Source organism: Dasypus novemcinctus, chromosome 1 (assembly GCF_030445035.2).
Source record: "Dasypus novemcinctus isolate mDasNov1 chromosome 1, mDasNov1.1.hap2, whole genome shotgun sequence".
Taxonomy (NCBI): Eukaryota; Metazoa; Chordata; class Mammalia; order Cingulata; family Dasypodidae; genus Dasypus; species Dasypus novemcinctus.
The window spans coordinates 121,359,425-121,383,986 of NC_080673.1; the positions used below are offsets into that span (position 1 = coordinate 121,359,425).

At 37.9% G+C, this 24,562-nt stretch overlaps 2 protein-coding genes and 1 pseudogene across 53 annotated transcripts in view; 2 read left to right on the top strand and 1 right to left on the bottom strand.

The window, feature by feature from the left end:
- THAP9 (THAP domain containing 9) overlaps positions 1-20,242 on the bottom strand; it is a 34,063-nt gene extending 13,821 nt beyond the window's left edge. The window contains exons 1-3 of one of the 3 annotated variants that reach the window (XM_071215807.1): positions 20,098-20,242; positions 3,523-3,718; positions 1,383-1,686 (exon numbers count right to left, since the gene is read on the bottom strand). In XM_071215807.1, the coding sequence (XP_071071908.1) occupies positions 1,383-1,530 (148 nt within the window). In that variant the 5' untranslated portion in view covers positions 1,531-1,686; positions 3,523-3,718; positions 20,098-20,242. Of the gene's footprint in view, positions 1-1,382; positions 1,687-3,522; positions 3,719-9,708; positions 9,842-20,097 lie in introns of those variants that run through there. The other 2 variants (XM_058296472.1, XM_058296471.2) reach the window with 2 other exon arrangements.
- SEC31A (SEC31 homolog A, COPII coat complex component) overlaps positions 9,954-24,562 on the top strand; it is a 106,346-nt gene continuing 91,737 nt past the window's right edge. For 29 of the 50 annotated variants that reach the window (XM_071215760.1, XM_071215775.1, XM_004472649.5 and 26 more), the window contains exon 1: positions 20,241-20,373. The gene's annotated coding sequence lies outside the window, so the exon portion shown is untranslated. Of the gene's footprint in view, positions 10,435-12,649; positions 12,722-15,561; positions 15,647-20,218; positions 20,374-24,562 lie in introns of those variants that run through there. The other 21 variants (XM_004472648.5, XM_004472651.5, XM_004472654.5 and 18 more) reach the window with 4 other exon arrangements.
- On the top strand, positions 15,900-15,962 carry LOC111758958 (U4 spliceosomal RNA; annotated as a pseudogene).

The window sequence follows — 24,562 nt, forward strand, 5'->3', positions numbered from 1 at the left end:
ATCCTCTGGTTCTGGTGGGACCCCTGTTTATTCTTATATTCCTCTCTTTGAGAAAAAAAAAAATTATCCTACTGTGGAGTTACCTACTTTTTCTGACATGCTTTTTTTCCTAAAAAATGTAAGTCCAAAATTTCTGCAGCTTTCATTAAAAAAAAATAAGTTGGCAATTCTTAATTTGCCCCTCTTCAAGTGTCCTGGTTCACAAAGACTACTAAAAAAGTCTTTAAAAATTCAGAGACCCATACAATTTCCAAACTCAAAGGGATTATGCAAATCATCTAGATCAACTCAATTGCAAAAAGATGTTTTAATAAATTATGGACCTGTTAGAAATTGTTTATAAAGAATCTGTAATTGGGGGAAACAGACATGGCTCAACTGATAGAGCATCCGCCTACTATATGGGAGGGTCCAGGGTTTGATACCCAGGGCCTCCTGACCTGTGTGGTGAGCTGGCCCATGCACAGAGTGCCGTGCCCCGTGGGTGAAGAGTGTGCCCTGGAAGAAGAGCTGCCCTACATGAATAAAGTGCAGCCTGCCCAGGAGTGGCACCACACACACAGAGAGCTGATGCAGCAACATGACATAACAAAAAAGAGATGCAGCTTCCCGGTACCACCAAGGGTGCAAGTGGACACAGAAGAACACACAATATTTTTAAAAAACAATAAAAATTAAAAAATTAAAATGAAAAAAAATGAATAAATTGAGTAGAATTTGAAAAAAAAGAAAGAAAAAAAACAGATGAATGGATAAATAAAACGTGGTATATACATACAATGGAAAAAAAATGTTAATGAGCTGAACTATGGAATTCAAGAGGAAACAAAGCACATGAGGTTAGTTGTAATGTATCAGGTTTTGTTTGCATATTTGCCTAAGTAGGGAGGAGAATCCTTTTGATCCTTAAGGGAAATGTGACTCACAAATATTTAAGAATCAATGAAATAAATGTGCCGTATAGGTAAAAAAAAAAAGAACACACAGCAAGTTGACACAGAGAGCAGACAACCGGGAAGGGGAGAAATAAATCTTTAAAAAAAAAAATTCTGTAATTGGGTAAGTGCTACAATACAACTAAAAAAAAGAAAAATACAATATTGCTTAACCTATTGTTTAACCTCAGTTTTATTTCTGAGTAGTGGAATCATGAGTTATTTAATCATTTATGTATTACTTTGCTTTTCCGGTAGTAAATATTTTACTTTTATAATTGGAAAACTGTAAAATATAAAAGGATTTTAGCTATTACTCTTCATTCTTTATGCTTAGGCTAAAAGCCATAAATATTTTCATGGGCAACAGCAAAGTAATTATTTAATGATTATTTCGGAAAAATAAAGAGCTATTTTATAAATATTACAAGTTATTGAGGGAAATACCTGAAAATTGTGCTCGTAGTAGATACTCTGTTTCTTCAGAAAGTAGTTTCTCTTCCACAAGTGCATCAATGAGTCTTAAGCCCTTTCTCTTCTTGATCAACCTGTAGTTTTTTACAGAAATAAGTCTTTTTTTGGATACTTGCAACATCTGTTGCACCTCAGCTAGTTTCTCTGCACCTATAATCAAAGGTGTCTTTAAACTATAGTTATGGTCCTCAGTAGCAACCTCTTGAGAATTATCTGGAAGTGGCTGTTTTAGGATTTTCTGTCTTGCTTTACCTTTAAGGTCTGCAGCTTGAAGAACCTATGAGAGAAATAATTAGGGTTACTTTAGAAATTGTTACACAATGGCTTTCCTATAAATATACTACCAAAGGTAAAACACTCACCTCATTGCTCTGAAGAGTTAGTTATGGAAGAAAAGGTCACATTTTTAAAATGGATAATCTATAGGACAATGTAAACAGGTTTTACTGCATCTATAAATATTAACATGTTGCTGAAAAGTTTCTGAAATGATTAAAATAACTAGATAAAGGTTGTGACAATTTAGGAAGGTTTCATGGAAGTGAGTTTTGAGTGATTCTCTTAAAGAGCAATAACATGACTTAATGGAGGGAACAGGGAAGTTATTTGTGCAAAAAGGAATTACAGTAGAAAGATGATGGGCTTTGGAATTAAAACTGACCTGGGTTTAAATCCCAGTTCCATCAGTTATTAGCTGTCACTTAACCATTATAATCCCTTGTCTCATCTGTAAAATGTGGAAAATAATAGTGTAAGGTTGTTTTGAGGATAAAATAAGATAATTTATGTAAGTTTCCAAGATTGTAATAGGTCTCAGTAAATGGTACTTATTACTGATTTTTTTACAAAAGCATGGAAGCAGGTCAATTAGTCACATACTTAGCAGCTAAGTATATGTGGTTTGAAAAGAGAATTTGGTACAGTTAGAAATGCAAAATTTAGTTAAGATTTTAATAGGAAGCCCTTAAAAATCATAATTATTTGTTTGGATCTGGCACCAACTACATACTTCTGAACAGAAGAATGACATAAAACAACACCAAAGAAAGGAGACCCCGAAAGAGAAGAGAAGTTTAGGTTAATGTCTGGATAAACAGTTGGATGACTACTATAGACTACAGAAAGTGACTGAGCCATGTCCAAAATTGTGGCTAAGGGGTGAAAGGATAAAATTAAAATAATAAAAACAAAGGAATGTAACACCATACTGATGATTGATTCATAGGAAATTTCTTATTTTCTGTATATTTCTTCAATAGCAATGCTAATAATTAGGTCCACTTTGGTAAGATCATTAACATTATTGGGTAGAGCTAAAAAAAAAAAGCGTAGATAATTTCAAAGTATTATGAAAGCCGCTTCAAACCTAACAAATACCTGAATTATAAGGCCATTTATATCACTAGTTGATTTTTCTCATTAATTAGGAACCTTGATGTATGTATGTAAGATAAACAATTGCTTTATATATCTTATTTGTTTAAAGGCTCCAAAGCATAATACTAATATTACATTTAGATTAAAAACACACACACAGGGAAGCGGATGTGGCTCAGCTGATAGAGCATCTGCCTACCATATGAGAGGTCTAGGGTTCAAACCCAGGGCCTCCTGACCCATGTGATGGGCTGGCCCACGCACGGTGCTGCCACATGCAAGGAGTGCCACGCCACGCAGGGGTGTCCCTGGCATAAGGGAGCCCCATGTGCAAAGAATGCGCGCTGAAAGGAGAGCCACCCCGCACAAAAAAAGCACAGCCCACCCAGGAGTGGTGTCACACACATGGAGAGCTGACACAGCAAGACGACACAACCAAGAGAGACAGATTCCCGGTGCCGCCAAGAATGCAAGTGGACACAGAAAAAACACAGAGAATGGACACAAGAGAGCAGACAACTGGGGGGCGGGGGGGGGATGGGGAAGAGAAATAAAATAAATCTTTAAAACACTCACACACACACACACACAATTTTTCTAAGCATTTGAAATCTATTAATGGATTTATTTTAAGACATTGGTTTTTTGTCTCTAAATTCTAACTATATAATGTGACTTATTTTAATTTGTAAAGGCTCTGTTAAATTTAGCTTTGTTTTCACCCAGATTTAAGTACCTTGTATAAAGAAACAGATGGCACAGCTCCTTTTTTCAGCTTTCTTCTTATTCCATATGACTCAAAGTCACTTTCTTGAAAATGTTTGGAACACAGTATCGCACCTGGTCCTGGGATCCAAATCTTTTTGCTTCTGGGGTCCACACGATTAACAGCCCTTATCCATTTTGCACGCTGTATGGTATCAGTTGGAAATCTAGAGCAATAATACTAAAGCTCTATTAACTTGAAAATATTATAATACTACATTACTATTTTGTATATAAACCCACTTCTTATTTAACTGTTATATAAACATAAAGCCCAGTCGAATTTTACTTATCTGATATAAATTTTCAAAGTTCTTTGACTGATTTGAAGCCACAAATTAAATATATAAATGATCAATTTGTATGGGAGCAATTCTCATTAAATGCCCCACCACATCCTGTCTTCACTGTCTACACTTAACAGAATCTGCTCAAAATAACCAGTTAAAGAACATGTGTAGTCTTTTCCTTTCCTGTTGTCATTTTAAAACATGTCCACGAATTCTTTGATATGCTTTTCTTCAACTGATGGAACCTAATTCCCCTCCCTTTAAGTGTGGGCTAAACTTGTGAATTCTTCTAAGGAATAGAAAAAAAAGTGGAATTAACAACATGCAACAAGAAGCTAGACTATAAAAGGCATGGAGTCTTCCCCCTTGATCTCTCTATTGAATGGCCATGTCAAGCAGTCCTATGGTGAGGCCCACTTGTCCAGGATTTGAGTCCTCTAGCCAAAGGCCATGTCAATAAGATTTTTTTGAAAGCAGATCTTCCAGCCCTATTCAAGACTTCACATGTCTTCAGCCCTGGCCAACATTTTGACTACAACCTTATGAGATACCCTGAACCATCCTACTAAGCCTCTCCTGAATTCCTAACCCTCAGAAATTGTAAGATAAATTAATTTTGAGGTAATCTGTTATGTAGCAATAGGTAACGATACATTTCCTATACTCTATTTACCTATAATCTTTTTTGAAGGCACCACTTTTTCCTAGCCTTGAATGCAAAAATTACCTTGTATTTTGTTTTTCAACTCCAACCAAATTATTGTTGAAACAGGTGAGGGAAAAAAACTCATGAAATTAATATAATGAAAGTTATAAAACTGCTCTTTCTGTATTATCCTCTTTATCTTGGGAGAAAGATCTAGAATAGTTGTATGCCTTTTATATATTTAATTCAGGCTTTAAAACCTAGTTGTGGGAAGTGGATGTGGCTCATCCAGTTGGGCACCTGCCTACCACCTAGGAGGTCCCAGATTCAGGTCATGGTGCCTCTTAAAAGAAGACAAACAGATGCCACCCCCTGCTGCAAAACAAGCTAGATGCTGTCTCTACCACAACGAACAGATGCCACAAGCCAGCAGACACCGCAGGCCACAGGGAATGGATGTGGCTCAGACTGTCGGGCTCTCGCCTCTCATGTAGGAGGTCCCAGGTTCAGTTCTCAGTGCCTCCTGGAGAAGGTGAGCAAACAATGAGCAGACAGACAAGAGAACCACTTGGGGGAGAGGGAGATAAAAAAGTAAATAAATCTTACAAAAACAAAACCTAGTTGTGAGGAACTGAGACTGGTGAGAATTTTAATTTCTTTGCTAATTGTTAGAGAAACAAGATAACAGTAAGGTAATAATTCTGTAATACTCTCTCAATAACCTAGAGAAAGAACACTGAATTGGCAAACCTATATTCAAACATCAATTACCTATATAGTATTAGATATGTCTCAATCTTTGCGCCTCCTGACAGAGCGGCAGTTAAGACTGCATGAGGATACAAATGCACTCAAAAGCACTTTGTAAACTGTAAAGCACTATCCAAAGTTTGTTCTATCCCAGGAACAACTAATTCCACTTCCTGATCTTTCATTTTGTCCCATGAAGATGATGCTACATGATTATAAATAGAGAATGGACAGGGTTTGTTTTCCCAATAAAGGTGAGAGAGATCTATCTCTCTTCACTGGGTTCTTTTCTTAACTAATGGCACATGTTTGTGAGAAAGCTTTTCCACAGATTGGGTGTAGTTTCTAACCATGCAAAGGACCATCAAAAGTTGGCTTGTCTGGCTGGGCACTTGCTTCCCACATGGGAGGTCCTGGGTTCATTTCCCATGCCTCCTAATGAAGACGGGCAGGCAACGAGCAGACAGTCCAACAAGTTATTTTACTAGTCTGATCCTCTAATGCAACGCTTCCCAACTATTATGTCTTGTGAGTTCAACTATTGCTCACCTTAGCCAATGGGGTAGCTGGAACTCTTGAAGTATGTGATTCCATCTATGCCCAAAAGAGGTTCATCAGTTCGCCTCAAAGTACTAAACAAATATCTTCTATGCATAAAATGTCATGGAAAAGGTTGGGAAATACTGCAGTCTAACAGATGTAACTGGAGTTCTAGATAAAATTAAGTTGATAATAACTGATACAACTTTTAAAGCATTTACCTTGTGCTGTATACATATTTTAAAGACTTTGTTTTAGTCTTAGAAAAAGTCTGCAAGGTGGGCTTTTATCCTCTTACAGAAGATGAAACCAAGTCCACAGCCAAGTAAATAACCAACAGAAAATAGTTTAAAATGCAAGTCACATCTCCCTAGTCTAAAGCCATCTCTGGCAGGAGAAAAATCCCAAACCAATCATCATCTCATACATACAACAGTGAATTGGTTTACACTGTACTAGAATACATTTTCTTTCTCTTGTTGCTTATGCCTTTTTACATGCCTGGCGGGAATTTGCCTTCGGCTCTCCGTACATTAAATATTTTCCAGAAAAGTGGTTACCAAACCCATTCTGCAGTGGTTACCTCTTGAGAAAGAAAGAATTATGGGGGGAGGCCTTAACCTTGCCTATGAATTCTGTTCTAAAGAAAAAAAAATGGAATAAGCAAAATAGCAAAATAGTAACATCTACTTAATCCTAGCAGTGCAGACATAGGCATTTGTTATATATTATTTTCTGCCTGTTAGTGTGTTTGAAACATTTCACAACTTAAGTTTTAAAAACAGAACTTACTACAACAATTAAGACAAAAAAAACCTCTTCCAAATTATCACAAATATATTTCTGTGGTTATGAAATGAATTAAGTTTCTTAATGTCGTTAGTGACACTAATGAAAATAGAATGAATTAAAGGGCTACTTCAGTTTGAACTTGTCAGTCCCACCTCACATTAGCCATTCATGCTTTTGAAAGGGCACAAATGTCCTCCCCAGCAACAGTTTCCACACATTGAAGTAATTTGTGATTTATTCTTTTTATCAGATCCCCTTGCCTATCCCCTTGCAATTTCTTTCATAACTCTGATGATGAATGGTGTTGGGGGTTATTGGGGAAGGCTTCAGAGACGATAACAGAGGTACAGTTGAAGTATGCATGCAGATGGGGGTCACTCAAAGCAGATGAAGAAACAAAGACGTATAAAATAACCACTTTGATATTACTGGCTTATAAAACATTGAAAAAGATAAATTTGGAGGCTTGAGAGAGATGGAATCAAGCAACATGACAAGTAGCAGTCTTTTAGAGAAGGAAGCCCGTACACTTTGTAAAAGTGATTAAAGTACTTCTAAGAACATGGATATTTAAAATGTTAAAATTTTAAATTACTTATTTACTGTTAAGATGTAACCTCCTCTGTCACCCCAGAACCAGCAAACCCTTCAAACACAGGATTGGGGCTGAGGCTAGCAAACAAACTGAGGACTAGGGTGAGAGTAACAGAGACATTATGGAGAAGCAAATAATGCATTGAACTAAATGGACATGAAAAGGAACCAGAAACAGAGGAGAGGAAGATGGGTGTTATGTATGTGGCAACTGAAAAGGGAGTAGAGAAGTAGTAGGGAATGGTCACAAAAATGTTGGAGAGGTGGCTAGGGGCCAGATCAAAGGATCCTGTATGTTAATAAACTTCAGATTCATCTTTTAGGTCAGTGGCTACCAAAGTGGCCTGCAGGCATTCCACAGGAAAGCATCTACTGAGATTTGAAGAGAATATTGGAACCTATTTTTTTTTTTTAATTTTGTCCCATCTTTTTTTTAAGACGGGATTGAACCTAGTACCCCATACATGGGAAAAAGGCACTCAAACCCCTGAGCTATACCCGCTCCCTGCCCCATCCTTTTTGATTTTCTATTTTATAGCATGTACCTGTATAATACTGCATATATATATTATACATTATATATATAAAATTTATAAGTTACTACATATATATAATGGGGCATATACTCAAATTTTTTAATGGAGAGATCTAGAATCATTGCTTTAGGCAATGGTAATTTGACTAATTCTCTTTCCCTTATTACCTTGGTGCTGAGTCCTAATTTCAGATCTATATTACCTTCTTGCTAGGACTAACGCGCTAGTACTCTTAACTCTTTTCCTGTCTCTTCTGTCCCTACCTTCCTTTTCATCTTTCTAGGTGTCAGGAAGACAAAGATGATTCCTTGAACATATTCATATATAGACATATGTTACTTTAATTCAGCACACAGGTACATGTACACAAAAAGAAAGATTAATTCAGATTAGGGGAGGGTGTATGAAGAAAGGCTTCACAGAATAGCTTCAACTCTTTTAGGCATTGAGGAGTCCCAAATGATTATTATCTTTGCTTCAGGGAAAGAGCATGAAAAACTTTGCACTTTAGAGGAATCACTTCCAAGACGCCGGAAAATGTGAAAAAGGGCTAGAAGAATCATAAGCAAACCATTCCAATAATCATCACTTTTTTTAAAAAAATTAAGCAGCGGGTCTTACTTTGGGCCTCAATATATAAAAAAAATAAAAGCAATAAATGTGTTCTTCCCTATTTGAGGAACCTATGAAGGACAGCAAAAATTGAGAAAAAAATTTTAACAAGGATAGACAGGGGGAGAAAGTGTGTGTTAATGAGACCAACCAATGGTAGACTTTAAAGTAGTCAACAAGATTAAAAGATAAAAACAAGTAGATTAAAAACACTAGACTTTGCAAGATCACTGGTGACCTTTGGTCACGGCTGGAGCAGTGGTGGCAGATACCTAGCTACAGTAGATTGAAAAGGCAACAGGAGTTAAGAAATACGTGTATACATATGTTTGAGGAGAGTTTTTTGAGGAGACTTATTAAAAAAAAAAAAACAAACCCAGAGGAGAGGGGAAAAGAAAATTTTCACAGTTTTGGAGGAGGAATCAGTCCTATTTAAAAAAAAAAACAAAAACGGCTACAAAAGGCTTACCAAACAGTCCAAACTCCTTAATCTGGCAGTTAATTTTTTCATAATGTGTCTCCAAGATACCTTCCACTCCTCTACATATCCGTTCTTTCCATCTCTTTACATTTTTCTATAGTATTCCTCCAAGGTAAGTGCTATCCTCTCATTCTCATTTCGACCCTCCTCTCCTGCAAACCTAACCATGGTTTCAAACCCAATTCAAACACCACCCATCTCATAAAACTGCTTTCATAAAAGTGCTTTCTTCTACCTCATAAAAAGTGCTTTCTTTATTTTAACTGCCTACATTTCATATTACTTTTTGAAGTACATCTGTCTTTGTCTGTGAAGGTGTTCCCCCACTTTTACTTCCCATTGCCGCCTTGGGCACTGATATGAATGAACTATACTAGCCTGGATCACAAATATGAGTTTAAATTAGTCTGACATTCTGTCCCACTCTTGAACCAAATGAAACTCCTTGCCATGATCAGAAGCAGCCAGAATCGGGCTAGCACTGTACAGCTCGGCTAAGATTACTGAATAACCCGCAATGTCAGAGAGCTCTGGCAAGAACTCTATGCCCACAAGCAAGCCGCACTCGGATGTGAAAGCATGCTTCCAACGGTTCTAACTGCCCTCCCTTCCTCGTCTCCTCACTTTCAGTAAGACCACCGAGAGAAAGTAAGAGTCCCTTCATTTTCCGAAAGTAATTCTTGTTAAAAGCCATTGGACAAACTGAGGGCAATGTGAAAGAACTAGCAATTTAGAGGCAAACACTACGGCTGAGAAACGATGAGATAACTTTAGCTCCCGAACGTCCCCATAGAGCACGTCGCGCCGCGTCACTTGACGTCGACGGCGCGACGTTGTGCCCAGTCCCGCCCCACCCTGGCCTACTCCCTGGCCACGCGCTGCTGGGAGTTAAAGACTGTTCGAAGGTTGCTCTCACACGCACTGGTGGAAGGAGAGGCCACGCTCCCGGCTCAGCACGGTGTCCCGGGTGCTACAGCCCACTGCAGAGCAACTTCGGGTCATCTTGCTATGTAGGGCTCCACTTTCGAGGTTCTAGCGACAGTATGGACCACGATAAATTTAGTTCCGCCTGTTGACTCAGCGGCTACGACCTTTATTTATCCAGTAAGGCGGGCTCTTGAAGCACAGGCCTTCTACACTTCCTCTCCGTGCACGCAGCGCCTGATACTTTGGCCAATCACAGGCTACGTCGTGTCGCCGCAGCCAATCGGAAAGGCCAGGGACGTTAAGACGAGCACTTGGCCGCTCCTCCTTCCTTGTTCGAGGGTGGCTGGTGGGGTTTGTTGTAACCCGCTGGTCTTTATCTTGTTTTCACCCACTCTGGCTCAATCCGGCGCCATCGCCTTTGTTTTGAGGCCGAAGCTAAGAATGCGAAGCAGAGTGTCAAGACAGATATTGAGGCGAATCCAGGGCATATCAGTTTCTGGCTGCGATTTCTGAAACTGGAGAATTTGAGGGGAGGAATGGAACTTAACGTGGAGGGATAAACGTGGTGCCCTAGAAATATTGAAGATAAAATCGGGCCAGAAAATAAAAGATTTACTAAGAGGAGTCTGAGATCTAATAAGAGCATACGTCGACTCCCATAATTCAACGAAACGTTTTCTGCAAGACACCTTGCCGCAATGGAAGAGGGGCCAAGGTAAGGCCCTTGGGGTCCTCGGGGAAGCTCACGGTCTGGTGGGAACTCCTCAATAGCAGTGATGTGAAGGGTGGAAGAAAAGGGCAAGAAAGTGGTGGTGGTGGGGGAGCAGGGGTGAGGCTTCATGGATAACTTCGGAAGTAGTGAGAAGATCCTAGAACAAACCTTAGTTCTTTACATTTGAGGTGTGAGGAGCTTTAATTGAAGAAAACTAGGCCAAGTAGAGCATAGTTTCTATTTTCTTTCAGGAGTGTCTCCTGTGTGTAAGGTGGGAGGCTCCTTAGAGAAAACGGATAAGCACTTAAAACTTTTTCAGTTCCTTCAAATCTAACAGGATTGCTTCTTTTCTCCAGCAGTATTTTTGTTTCCTTTGTCCAGATGCCATCCAAAAAGATTTATATCAAGATTAGTAGTCAACATCTCCTTCCAGTATTCTGTGTTCATATCTTATATGGGTGAAATTAGAAGAGCTTTTCTTTGTGTAGTTTTCCTAAAAGTCACATGACCTAAGAATAGTCTCTGAATTTTGGAAATATTGGTCCCTGGGGGATACGCAGGGAAAATGGTTACTTGGCTGTTAAGGTGTGCAGAGGCTAGGAAGGTGGATTTAAATCACGGTCAGTTGATTGGACTATTCGAGCCTGAATAAGGTTAAATAGAAATAACAATTTCCAATTATCTTTAAGGAAAAACATGGATTACCTTTTTTTGGCAACAGCTTTAAAAAGTTGTAATTTTCAAACCCTGTACAATTCACCCATTTAACATTTAATGGTCTTTAGTGTATTCACAAAGTTGTGCAACCGTCACCACAATCAATTTTGGAACATTGTCATCACCCCTAAAAGAAATCCTCTACCCAGTCACTCTCCCTGTCCCTGTCTCCCCAGCCCCTGGCAATTACTGATCTGTTTTTTGTTTTTTTTTTTCATTTCTCCTGGGTGTGTCCTAGGGGTGGAATGTGATAACTATTTAACCTTTTAAGGAACTGATAAACTGTTTTCGGAAGTGGCTGCACTATCTTGCATTCCCACCAGTAGTGTACGAGGGTTCCAATTTCTCTAAGTTCTTGAAAACATTGGTTAATTTGATCTTTTTGATTAGAGCCATCTTAGGGGTAGGAAGTGATAACTTAATTGTGATGGTTACCTTATTTTTAAGGAACCCACTAGAAGGAATGTACTCCATGAGTGCAGAGATAGTGTTTAAGGTGAATTTGTCTTTTTAGTCCTTGGCACACATATAGATACATGTTTTTCTCCTATAATGTTAAACATATGTTCCTAAAACCCTCAGGTTCAGCAGAATAGTGCACTGAAAAAAGCAGGGTTAATGGGGAAATAGGGTTTGGGTAGACTACTTAAAATCTATGGAATTTGGTAGAGCACTAAAACAAGAAACAGAGATTAGTACTTGGGGGTGTTGGTCTATCCTTTCTTTGCCCCCCAGGTTGGCTTAAAATTAAGACTGCCATAGTGGGTATTAAAAGAGCAAGGCTGGCTGGTATTTATATACTAAAGGTGAAAATGGAGCGCTGGGCTTATGGTGCTATTGTCAGAATGGGTTCAGAGGCAGTATAACTTGAGAGCCCAATGGGGCTTTCAAGGGAGTCCCAAGGTGCAGGCACTCATTTTTCATTTTCTTGAGATATAGTGGATGGAGTAGCGTCTCAGGTGAGGGATTTTTACCTTTTTGTTTAATTTGATTCCAGTTATTGTGGCTAGCCTAAGAAAGATGAACCTATGTGGCCTTAACGTAATGTTATTGGCAGCACATGAATTACTGAAAACTGCTTATAGCAGAACAAATTAAATGTAGACCTATTAAATGAAAACAACCAACTCCACAGAAGCCACAAAGGGTCACACTACCTAGGTATTCTTAGTGTACTTCTGGATAGGGAGGAATGTAAAGCCTTATAGATGGAACCATTTTTTGAGTTGTGTTTATGTATGTTTACATTTGTTGTATAAGTTTTATATGGCCTCATGTTATTATTCACTTTGTTTTTTTACTGGTGGCACTGAGGTTCTCAGTTTGCTTTCTCCAGTAACTTCATATCCAGTGATTAAACCTTTTCACTGCTGTTCACATAATGAACTGCTGTGATTATTGAATACTTAAATGAGGATATGTAAAGCTGTATTAAAGATGTTACTTGCAAAAGGCATTTGCCATGGCGCAAAATAACTTAAAAGAAAATGTCTCTTTTCAGGAATATATTCTTGGAGATGTTTGAAAAAGATATCTGGGTCTTGAAGATAATTACTTGAAATATGCTGAGGAGGTAGTATATCTTTCTGTTTTAAATGTATTAAGTATGCCTGGAACAGTAGCCGTGAGTTGGAAATGCAGCATTGTCCAAGTGAAAAGTGGATGTATATAAAGACTGGTGAAATCTAATTTCCTATTGTATGTATGTGCATTAACCTTCCACGTGGGAGGCAATAGCTTGAACAAATACTACATGCCAGGCACTGTGCTAAACATTTAAGAGTGCATATGTATATATGTATATGTGTACATGTAATATGTTTCTATAAGTGTATTAATACAGACATTTTAAACTATTTCTTACAAAAATCCTATGAAAGCAGGTAAAGATTTTTGCTTTCTAGGACTGGTGTCTTGATTGTTGAGCAGTTCCCTGTGTCAGATTCTTGGCTAGTTCTACTAGACCCTTTAATTTGATGTCCTGATGTAATGAAATGTATTTCCAGTAACTGAGTCATTCTTGCTGAATTTTTTATCCTTTGAACACTTTTTTGCTTCAAAAGGCCTTGGAGTTTTGGGTTTTTTTTAACCACCCTCTCCTTCCCCCCCATCCCCACCCCACCCCCCCCCCGCGGCTTTTTTTTTTTTTTGCCTGCCATCTGCTCTCTGTGTCCATTCGCTGCACGTTCTTTTGCAGTTTTCTTTTTTTGCTTGTCTCCCTTTTTGTTGCGTTACCTTGCTGAGTTGGCTTTTTGGGGTGCCCAACTGATAAGCCATGGCTGCTTCCCGGCCTTGGAGTTTTATAGTTTTTGAGGTCCAAATTCAAAGACAGCCCTGAACCAGATCCTTTTCCAAAAATTTAAAACCTTTTCAGCTAATTCATAAGTTGTACATTTTACTTTTTGGATATGAATTGTCACCTCTATTAGTTATTTATTGCCACATAACACATGATCCCAAAATTTAGTGGCATAAAATAACAAACTTACTATCTCACAGTTCCTCTGCTTCAGAGTCGGGGAGCCAGGCTAGGTGGTTCTAGCTCTTACAAAGTTACTTTGATCTGAAGGTTTGACTAGGGGGTATGAGCTTTCATACTCATTTAGCTGTTAGCTGAGATTTCACTTCTTTGCCATGCAAATCTCTTCATAGGCTGCCTGAGTGTCCTTGTAACTTGGCACCTGGCTCCCCTCAGAGTGAATGATCCCTAATAGGCCCTGATAAGTCTTTTATAACCTTGTCTTAGAAATGGCATATCATCACTTTCACTGTTTCTTTTGGTCATAGGACCAACCCTGGTCCAGTGTAGAAGGGGAAATCTACAAGAGTATGAATACCAGGAGCTGGGGCTCATTGGGGCCATCTTGGAGGCTGGCTACCCCACCTTAATTGAATACTTTTTGAAAACTGATTTTATTGAATCAAGGGATTTAATGTTTGACTCTCAAGTAAATTAGGAGTATGAGAACATACACATCCAAATAAATGCTCTTTTCTAAGATACATGATTTCTTGTTAATATACAAATACTACATATGTGATATCACATAAAATACTTGTGAATTCCTTTTGGAAAGTTCCTAGAGAGTTTATGTGGAAGCTCATTTAGTGACAGAATACTCTACCTTGAGAGTATATTTTTTAATTAGACTCTACCCTTCTCCAATTTCCTCCTAAGTGTAAGTGGTCAGGGTTGCTGAATGGAACTAGACTATAGCATAGGTAGTTATTCATTTTACCTTTGAGTAGAGTAAAAATACAGATATGTAATATCTTTGGAAGCACTTTAACTTTTTTCTGCCAAAGCTTGATTTTATCCAATATATTGAGAATATTTTGCTAAATATCTCCCCACCTTCTTAATCAGGATTTTACACATTTGCCGGGGCGGGGCTGGGACTTCATATCTGTGGGGAGTGGTACTCAACCACTGAAGCCACATTGCTCCCCTGAGTTGTTGTTTTGTTTTGTTTTTTTATTTATTTGCTTGTGTTTTTGTTGTTGTTGTTTTTATGAGGCACCAGAAACTGAAACTTGAGACCTCCCGTGTGGGTAGCAGGCACTCAACTGCTTGAACCATATCCATTCCCCACAAGTTTCTGATGATTCACAGTTGTCATTTACAGATGATTCAGCAGCTAAATAAATTGGCACTATAGAAACCTCTTGACAATCGTATTTTTTTTTCACCTATTCTGAAAGCCAGCTAGTATACTTTCCTGTCTTCCTGTTAGATTACAGAGATAGATGTTACAGATTCCTTTTTTTTTCTGTTGCAGCTACTACTGCTCTGTCACAGGGCTTCCTGCTTCTTTTTTCCTTCCACAGTCCTCCCACCACCACCCCATCCCACTACCACTACCACATGGGTTTCTGCTGTTCATGAGTAAAATACAGACCTCAAACAATCAGAATGCCTACCTGACAGGATGCTAATTAGTACCTGAGATCTGTAATATTTTAAGTCTTTTTCTCTTCATCACTGCTCAAAAGTTCTTCATTAGCAGAAACTCACACACCCTTTTCCTTTAAAGTTTTAGTGCTTCTGATAGTTCGAACCCTCTTATCAAATAACAAGGGCATTACATACAAAGCAAAACAGCTAGTTTTGAAATATATTAAGGTATAGTTGTATCAAGCTTAATGACTGGGAAGAAGATACTTCCAAGTTAGAATAGTTTATGCCAAGTAAATATAATAATATACTTGAAATAATCTTTGTTTTTTTCCCAATCATAGTAAACTAGAGGTTTTGTCTGTTAAGTGTCCAATGATTAAACCTTTTCCACTGCTGTTCACATCATGATTTGTTGTGATTAATGTATGTGGATGAGGACATGATAGAAAAAAGTCAAGTTTTTATATGATGTGGTTTCTGTACATTGATTTGCCTGTCTAAATGTTTTTCCTACTAGGAATAAAATTGAAGGGTGTTGTTCTTAGAAAACATCCATTTGTCAATTTTATCTGACCAAGAATTTGAAGATTATATAACAAGGTAAGGAGCTTATATTGTATTACTTTTGTTTTTTAGAGAAGTTTAAATTTACAGAAAAATCATGCAGAAAAGAGTTCCCATGTAAGTTTGTTTTCGCAGATTTGACCAAAACATTGACATGTATTTTTAGCATAGTGTGGATACTGTGCTATGGATTTTGAAATTTTTTCCTTAATCTTAACAAAGACAGTATAATATGATTTCAGAGATATAATTTTCTAAATCAATAGATTTGATTGAAAATAGGGAAGGTAGCTTTGTGCAGTGGCAGTATCGCAGCCAATGAGGTTTATCCGAGGCTCAATTATTGCTAAAATAGGCAAGGAGTGGGGAAATAATGATGCAGTCCTTTCAGTTCCTGAAACTTTTAGAGATCATATGTTCCAGTGTTTAGATTTGCTGAACTATTGGTTATTCCATAAATAATTGTTGGCTATCCTTATGGATCACCATCCTATACCTTGAGCTTTGTTCAAGAGTAGATAGGAAGTTGGCAGGAAGCTGATAATCACAAATCTAGTTCCAGTTCTGTCATTGATTAGATGTTTTATCTTTGGGTGTTTCAAATTTGAGGGATGTATGTATACACCCTGTGTAAAATTGGAGAATATTCTTGTAAACTCACTGTTGACTTAAGCTAATTTCCTATTTCTAAAATTTATACAAACACAAAAATTGACAAACTTTTTGTAGCCCATACTCAAAAAGATTTATAAAATAAATCATTCAAAAACAATAAAATTGGAATAATATTAATGAGATGAATGCTGCTGTTTTGTGGAAATATAAACATGGTACTGGTTACTGTAGAATAAGTTGTGTACACTTACCATCTTGTGCCTTGTGATGGTTGTTTTGTCTAGGATTTTATTTGCTGACTTTTGTGCTACTGTGAAAATCACAAGATTATTGAAATGGAATAAGGGGAGGGTCTAAATTCTCAAATAATATGTTTTTGAAGTACTGTAAATCCTAATTTGAAGAAATTTGGATTATGTTACCTCCAAACATTCTTCTAGATTCAGTAATTCAGAGCCTTGCAACTGGCATGCCAAGGAGAATGCTTCAGTTTTGATTTGATCAAGGACTAGACTTGGCTAGTAGTTAAATTGGATTAAAACCTGATGATTTTGAGAACTCCAATACAAGTTTTTTTTGTTTTTTTATATACAGGTGGTCCTTGCTCTTCATGGTTCCAGTATTCATGAGTATCAGTAACCACAGTTAAATAGCAGCAGTCTGCCAAATACTCAGTTATACAGTACTGTGAATACTTGTATAAAGTACAAACTTTGCTGCTCATGCAAATAAATCATTGCAAATAACAGACGTACATCATGATCTGTGATGAAATCACAGTAATTCCTTAAATCTGCTGGTGATTGGGCACTGAGCATCTGTTATCCAGTTCATGTTCAGACAATAAAATTGTAGTTTTGTGGCTTTGTTTCCCAGTGATAAGCCCATGTGTTATTTTACCAAAAAATGGATGATAGAGGGAATTGATTAACAAAGATGATGGGGCAGTGAAGAAACTAAGTGATAATGCTGGAAGTGAAACTGGATGTGATTAGAAGATTTGATAATAGTGACTGCAAATCAAAGATAGGAAGAGACCTAGACCTGCGTGAAGCTGTGATATGAACTATATTAAACAAGTCTGATAAATATAAAAACAAGATTAAGTAGCTTTAACATTTTAGCTTAAATTGCACTAGGAACAGGAAGCTGTTCATGGTTTGAAATGGAGCATTTACTTCTACTTTGGATTGAAGACTAATGAAATCAAAATCAGTTTGGCTAGCTTTCAGACCTAAGTGTTGAAATTAATGGCTATGGTGAAAGAAAATGGTAATTACAAGAAGACTGAAAAAGAACATTATACTGCCAGTAAAGGCTGGTTTCATTGCTTCAGAAGTCAGCATGAATTGATGTTAAGCTATCTGGTGAAGCTGCTGGTTTAGATAAGGATGCTGTGAAATTTGCCCTCAGATTCCAAGGATTACAGGCAGTCTTCACTTTGCACAGCAGTGCAGGACTGCAAAAAAAGTCTGCAGGATTAGAATGGAATGGAAATGGGTTTATAGACCATATAGCTGACCATGGGAATATTGACACTACTCCTGTTCAAGAGACTGTGTAGATGTGCAGCCAGAGGAATTTTATGAAGGTGAACTTACAGACATAAATGAGGAAAGTGGTTATGACATAAAAGATGAAAATGTCTTGGAAGTGATCTGTCAAAAACCTTTACATTACAGGAACTCTTGGAGATATTTCATGACATTGAAAGTGCAAAGGATAAAATTTTGGAAGTTGATCCAAACATAGAAAGGAGCATAACAATTTGCCAAGGTGTAGAAAGGTGGTAATTCTATATAATGTTATTTGATGGTAAGAAAAGCACTGCTTAAACTACTTGATAAAATTTTTAAATTGTGTTAGGACATTTACTTAAAAACAAATTTTAGTTCATATTAATAAATTCAATTTATCCAAAGTGTACAATCAACGGTATTTGGTATAATCACATAGTTGTGCATTTATCACTTGAATAATTAGCATTTTCATTATTTCAGTAATCATAAAAAACACATACAAGAAAATTATTTACCTCAATCTCTGTTCCCCTGCTGTATATAGCTGCTATTTCTGGCTGTTGCACAATTATTAAACAGTTTCTGATCAATTTTTTATAAAGAAATAAAATTTTAATTCTCAATGCTTCTAATCCTTTAAATTCAATGTCCTAAATAAATATTTTACTTTTTTTTACATTTATAACAAATAGCAAGCAAATTTTTAATGTTTTGACAAAATTTTAAAGGTCACAGAAGAATCATAAATTTACAGATTCAGTTTGCATGGTCAAAACAAGTACAGCCTACACTTAAAAACAACCTAGAGAACCTTCATGTAATCAAATACAAATAAATCATGTCTAGAAACAGCTATTATCCCTACAGTAATTGGTAAATTGACATCTATTTTTCATACTGCCTTTGTATGCTACTAGCTCAACGTTTCTAAATAAAAATTTGTAATATTTGGACTTTTGTTAGTCCATTCCAACAAATGGAATATTACCCATTTGTTGGCAAAACCCTATCATAGAGTGGTTTTGGAAAATGTTCTGTAGAGGACCATATGGTAAATAATAGTATACATGGCTTTCAGCTTTGCCTTGTACCAGGAAAGCAGCCATAGACAATATATAATCCACGGATTGTGACTGCTCCAATAAAACTTAATGGATATGTAAATTTGAATTTAATTTTCATGCCCCAAAATATAGGTCACTGACCTTTACCTGTAGGGACAGTGGGAGGGGGGTGTTTGTAGTTTGCTGGCTCCTACAATAGAAACATGGAGTTGAACTGTAAGATTGTATTAAATGTTACTATAGAATATAACCACTGATTTTTCGGAGAGAGTTCTAATAAACCCCACCTCCAGGTAACAGCCGAAAGTGTGGGATGGGACAATCGAGGAGGGAGGGAGTTCCACATTTTCTCTTGGCTCAAAATGATGGTCAAGAATTTTTTATGGCACCTCTTTTAGAACAGCCTAGGAGTTAGCCACTGTAAGCTAGTAATCTGCTTGTACTCTAGTCTATTTCAGTCCTATAGGTAGTAATTGCTTTTTAAGTTGAATGGCACATTACATATAAGACTGAAAGGGTGTTGGGAAGAGTGCTTTAAGTACAAAAACGTTCCTTCTCTAGTACTTAACGTAGGATTGTTTGCCATATTTTACTTATCTGGGTACAAGGAAGAGACAAACTACTCAGGACGGCTGCTATTAAAGTCTTTAGAAAAAAGGCAGTTTTGAATGAAAGTGTAATGGGAAGAAATATATCTAGAAAATCCTGGGTTGGATCTAGGTTCTGCTATAACTTTCCTGTGGCGGTTTCGCTGTAAAATAACCTCTCCTGAAGTAGCTCAGGAAAAAGCAACACATAAAACGCATCTATGCCAGACTAGCGAAAGCTAGTAAAGTACCAGTAGCCAATGGCGAATGTAAGTGGATCTGAAAGAATACGAACTGGAATACCGTCACCCCGTCTGTGCTTTGGAGTAACATCGGTTGCTACTTCGGCATTCCTACATACTTAAGACTTTCAGGGAAAAGTAAATCTATGTCTACAACTTCCGGGTATGGCCATACCGTTTGGTTTTAAATCCTTTCAAAACACAATACGGTAGAACTAAGCAATTTTAAGTAACAAGCCACAAATCAATTATTCCAATTGCCCTTGAAGTCCTATCCTCAGGTCTGCTAGTGTAGGGAGCGTTGCAGGGTTTGCTTACGCCTCACAGAACTAGTGCTACGTGGCGTTCTTGCACCCGCGGTCATTATCGGTTTGAAGCAACACCTAGCAGGATCTTTCCTTTTCCGGTGGTCCTGCCCCAGCACATCTGCACTCCGCGCGCGCCCCCACAAAAACTTGCCGAGCGTTGAGGTCACCGCGACCAAGGCCGCAGAGTCAACCCGACTCCGTGGTCTGTCTCCGCTCCCGGAAGTGCTGTGGCAGGCAGCGCGTCGGGGTGGGTGGGGCGCGGCGTCACTCCCGGAAGCGCCGGCCGGTCGGGCGGGGCTGCGGCTGCCACGTTGGAACGGAACGTGGAGGTGGCCCCGGACCGGGGAGGAGGGGCGGCGACGAATTCTGGGAGAGTCCGACGAGCGCCGCGGTAACGCTGGAACTGGTCGCAGAGGGTCGCCGCCAGGTGAGTCCGCCTCTAACCTCTTTTCGCGGGTCTCCGGGCCGCGCGGGGTAGAGTCCGAGCCCAAAGCCGGTACGCGGGCCTCGGTCCCTACCGGCCCCCGCCGCCCTGAGGCCCGGTCTCTCGGGCAGAGCGCCCTCGGTCTTCGTTTCGGCCCTGTCCGACTGCGCCTGGCTTCTGAGCAGCTTCAGGCATCATTCCCTTCCGCAATCCGCTGACGTTTCCACAAAGGACCGGGAGCTCCCCTGAACCTTACGCCAAGATGTCCTGCCGGGGAGTCCCAGCCGGGGCGGTTACTGGGGAGACCTTCGGACCCTTTTGCACAAAGAAGTGCAGGACTCAAGAACCCGGGAAGGAAGCAAACCTCAGGATTACTTTGGTCGGCTTTAGTTTATTTAGGGATTTTTGTTTGTAATTGAGCTGTTGACAGATTTAAAGGTCTGTATGTTTGAACTGAAGGCTGCTTTCGTTTAAGCAGGATCGGATCATTTTAAGGGCAGTCGCAGCCATTACTTTGACGGGAGTCTCATAAAATATTGCATGTTTTTGCTATTAAGGTGATAGTAAGAGGTTTAATCATGCACTGGTTGTAAAAGAAATCAGAACATTGCCTTTCCTTGTGGACATTATAAACTTTTTTTGTGAGCTCAGAGAACTGATTTTACATAGGTTTTGCGTAAGTTGCCATGCTTTGATGTTCTGTGACAAACTGTTCATCGTAAACCATCTTTTTAAACTACAGAAAACAGAAATTTAGTTGTCTTTGTCAGCAACTGTAACTATTTAATCGGCAATTAGAGGCTGGTTTTTGTATCATGTTACCCTACGTTTTCTGTACATACAGATTTTTCTTGAGTTGGCCAAAGCAGACTCCTTGTTTCAGTGGTTCTTTTCTTCAGTGCGCCTTCTTTCTCCTCATCCCTTAATTACAGCTATGGAAAAGGTTTGTAGGCTCTTAAGAACTTTTGGAAAGTTTTGTGAATTTCTGTTATAGGAGATTTGGGATGGATTTAGAATTATACTGCTTAATTTTATAAAAGCAGGTTCTTTTCTGAAAGTCAGAATTGTAAGAACAGAAAGAAATTTATAAACTGTAAAGAGCAATATTCTTAAGCTTTTGGCAGTCCACTCCTTTTTGAGAATCTGGTAAGAGCAATTGGATATCTTCCTAGAAAAACACATACACATAACAATTTCCTGTGTAACTCCATGGGGTTCAGAAGTCCAAAGTTAAAAACTCTTGTAAGGTTATATTATTAAATTGATTTTAAAAATTTTTTCCAGAAATGTTGTCATTCTTAGGTAGGTTAATTTCAGCTCAAAAAGTTTTATTTGTTAGACTGCACTAATTAGGACACTATTTTAGCTCAGTGACCAAGATAGTTGTTGTCTTCTTTGATTTGATTTTAGATTACTGGGATGAGGGCCTAGAGTATTAGTACTACTAAATAAGTCCTCTAGAATAAATGCTCCCATTCATAATGAGATATTCTGCTAACAACAAGATGGATTTTTATGATTCAAAAGTTCTGATTTTATTACCTCTTCTAGCGGTATGGTTCAGCTGTATACATAGCCCTGAAGGTTGGTATTTTTCAAAAATAATAGTCAGATTTTAGTATTCCTTAAATAAAATTAGCATTTTTTAAGAAGTTTCATTGCATGCAGTTACGGTGGAGAGAAACTTCGATGAAAAAATAAGTGTTCTAGTCTGGAACATAAATATTCGTCAACAAATGTATTCAAGATTGACTGAGATAGTTTAAATTGTGGCTCTTGTAATAGCTGACATTTATGGGAATTTATTTACTATGTGACAGGCACTGTTTTAAGCACTCCTTGTCTACTACCTCTTTTAATTCTCACAATCTACTGTAATTATCCTTATTTTCCTGATTGGAGAGCCAAGAAACACTTAAAGTTACATGTCCAAAGTCAGAGCTGGGACATTGTGGAGCTGGGATTTAAACTGAGGGTGTCTGTCTCCAGCCCATGCTCTTAACTGCTGTGTTGTGGAGACTGTCTCGTAGATGGATTGTGAGAACAAACTGCTGTCCTCACATTTTTTTCTTTGTATATTTTCTTACTGATTATGAAATAAGCCTGCATGGTATAAATTTTAATCACATATGATATTGAAAAAAATCACTCAAAGCTTTTAAAGCAATTCTCACTTAAGAAGTACACATGGTTTAATCGAAACCCTTTTCATATTTTCAAGAAAATTAGAATCAAAGGAACAATCTCTTCTGAAAGAAAAAATACTCATGCATTCAGGTGAAGCTGTATTTCCATTGTATTCTCAGTGGTTTGAGAATGATTGCATTAAGTAAATTATACTACACTTGTTTAATTATATTCACACCACACAAGGTAGGGCTAGGCCATTGTTACAGTGATTTTTATTTTATCTTATTTTTTTAAAAAACAAATGTGATCAGTTTAGGTTAATAAGTGGGCTGCTTCTGGTGGAACTTTGAGTAAGAAGGCCAAGAATTAGACTTTTATAAAGGTTTTGAATTCCCCCTTAACCATTTTATATTCTTGTGAATTTGTCTCTCTCTTCCAGTAAATGTTACACATTAACTATGCATTCAATTTTTAGGTAACCCTTTTTGTACCTCTGCACTTAGAGAAACTGTTAATCTGTTCAGTTTTATATATATATATCTTATTAATTTTAGAAATTATTCCGAAGGCATTTTATAAAGCCTTTTTTCCCAGCAATAATTTTCCCTATTTTTTAAAAATTAAGAATTCTTTAATTAAATATTTTACCTGAAACTGGTCTAACTTCTCAGCCTGTTTGTATTCTCCTAAATATAAGCATTCACAATCAATCAAGCAAAATTTTCTGCCTACTTCACCTTGTGCTAAGTAGTTTTGAGTCCAAAAAGGTAACAGATGTAATGTCTGATTAAAAAAAAAGATACTGTTTTCTAGTTAGTGAGACAAGATGGCTTATAAAACAGTTGGTAGAAAAGGCAACTGAAAGATAATGTAAACTATATGCTTAAAGAAAGTTCTAAATTGCTCCATTAAAATGGGATAAGACACTTTATTATCAGATGCTTAAAATGTGGTACAGACAAATACAAGCAGTTAAGAGATTATTTAGATCAATGTGGCTTGGATCATTGGGACAATTTTGATGAAGAAGCTGGGACTCAAACTGATGATTAAAGACTAGGTATGACAGTTTGCTGAAAGGAAGAAGAGAGAGTTTTATGTTAATGAAATAGGCCTCTTTTTCACTTCATGAACAATTGGCCTTGTTTGTCTTTTTTTTTTAGGAGGTACCAGGGATTACACCCAGGACCTTATACTTGGGAAGCAGGTGCTCAACTACAGAGTTACATCTTCCCCCTGTTTTTGTTTTTTAGGAATAATCTTAAGTAACCAGAGATGAAGTTTTCTTAATCTCATGGTAGTAATAATTTTTAAAAATAGTTACTATATTAACATATTTATGAAACTGTGTGCTAGGTACTCTGTTGGCCCTCTATAAAATATATTATCACATTTAAACCTCAGCATTCCATGATGTCACTTTTATCCTCAATTTGCAAATGTAGAAACTGGGGATCCGAGAGGTATCCACAGTATCGTAGCTAATAAGTAACAGAGCCAATATTCAAATCAAGGATTGACTTCAGAGGTCATATTTTATAACCTTCCAGTCAGTCCCTCTTTGCCTAACCTTGTACAATTTCTAGAATATAGTTCCTCTTCTCTTAATTTCATCATGCATGGATGTTACATTGCAATTAATTATTTCCTCTAAATGTAAGTATTTTTTCTATGATTAAAAACTAGAAGGGAAGCTGATGTGGCTCAGTGATTGAGTGCAGGCTTCCGCATAAGAGGTCCTGGGTTCAATACCCAGCTCTGGTGCCTAAAAAAAAAAAAAAAAAATTCTGGGGATGTGACTCAAGCAGTTTGAGTGCCTTCTTCCCACATGGGAGGTCTCAGGGTCAGTCCCGGGTGCCTCCTAGGAACAGATAGACAAACAACAAGCAGACAAACAAAAGGGCCAACTCAGGGGAGCTGATGTGATTGAGCACTGGCTTCCCACATACAAGGTCCCAGGCTCATTCCCCATTAAAAACAAAACAAAACAAAACCCCAAATACTTGAACTTACTGGAACCAGACTTCTGTATTTAAATCTTGACTTTGCCTCCTGCTAGTCT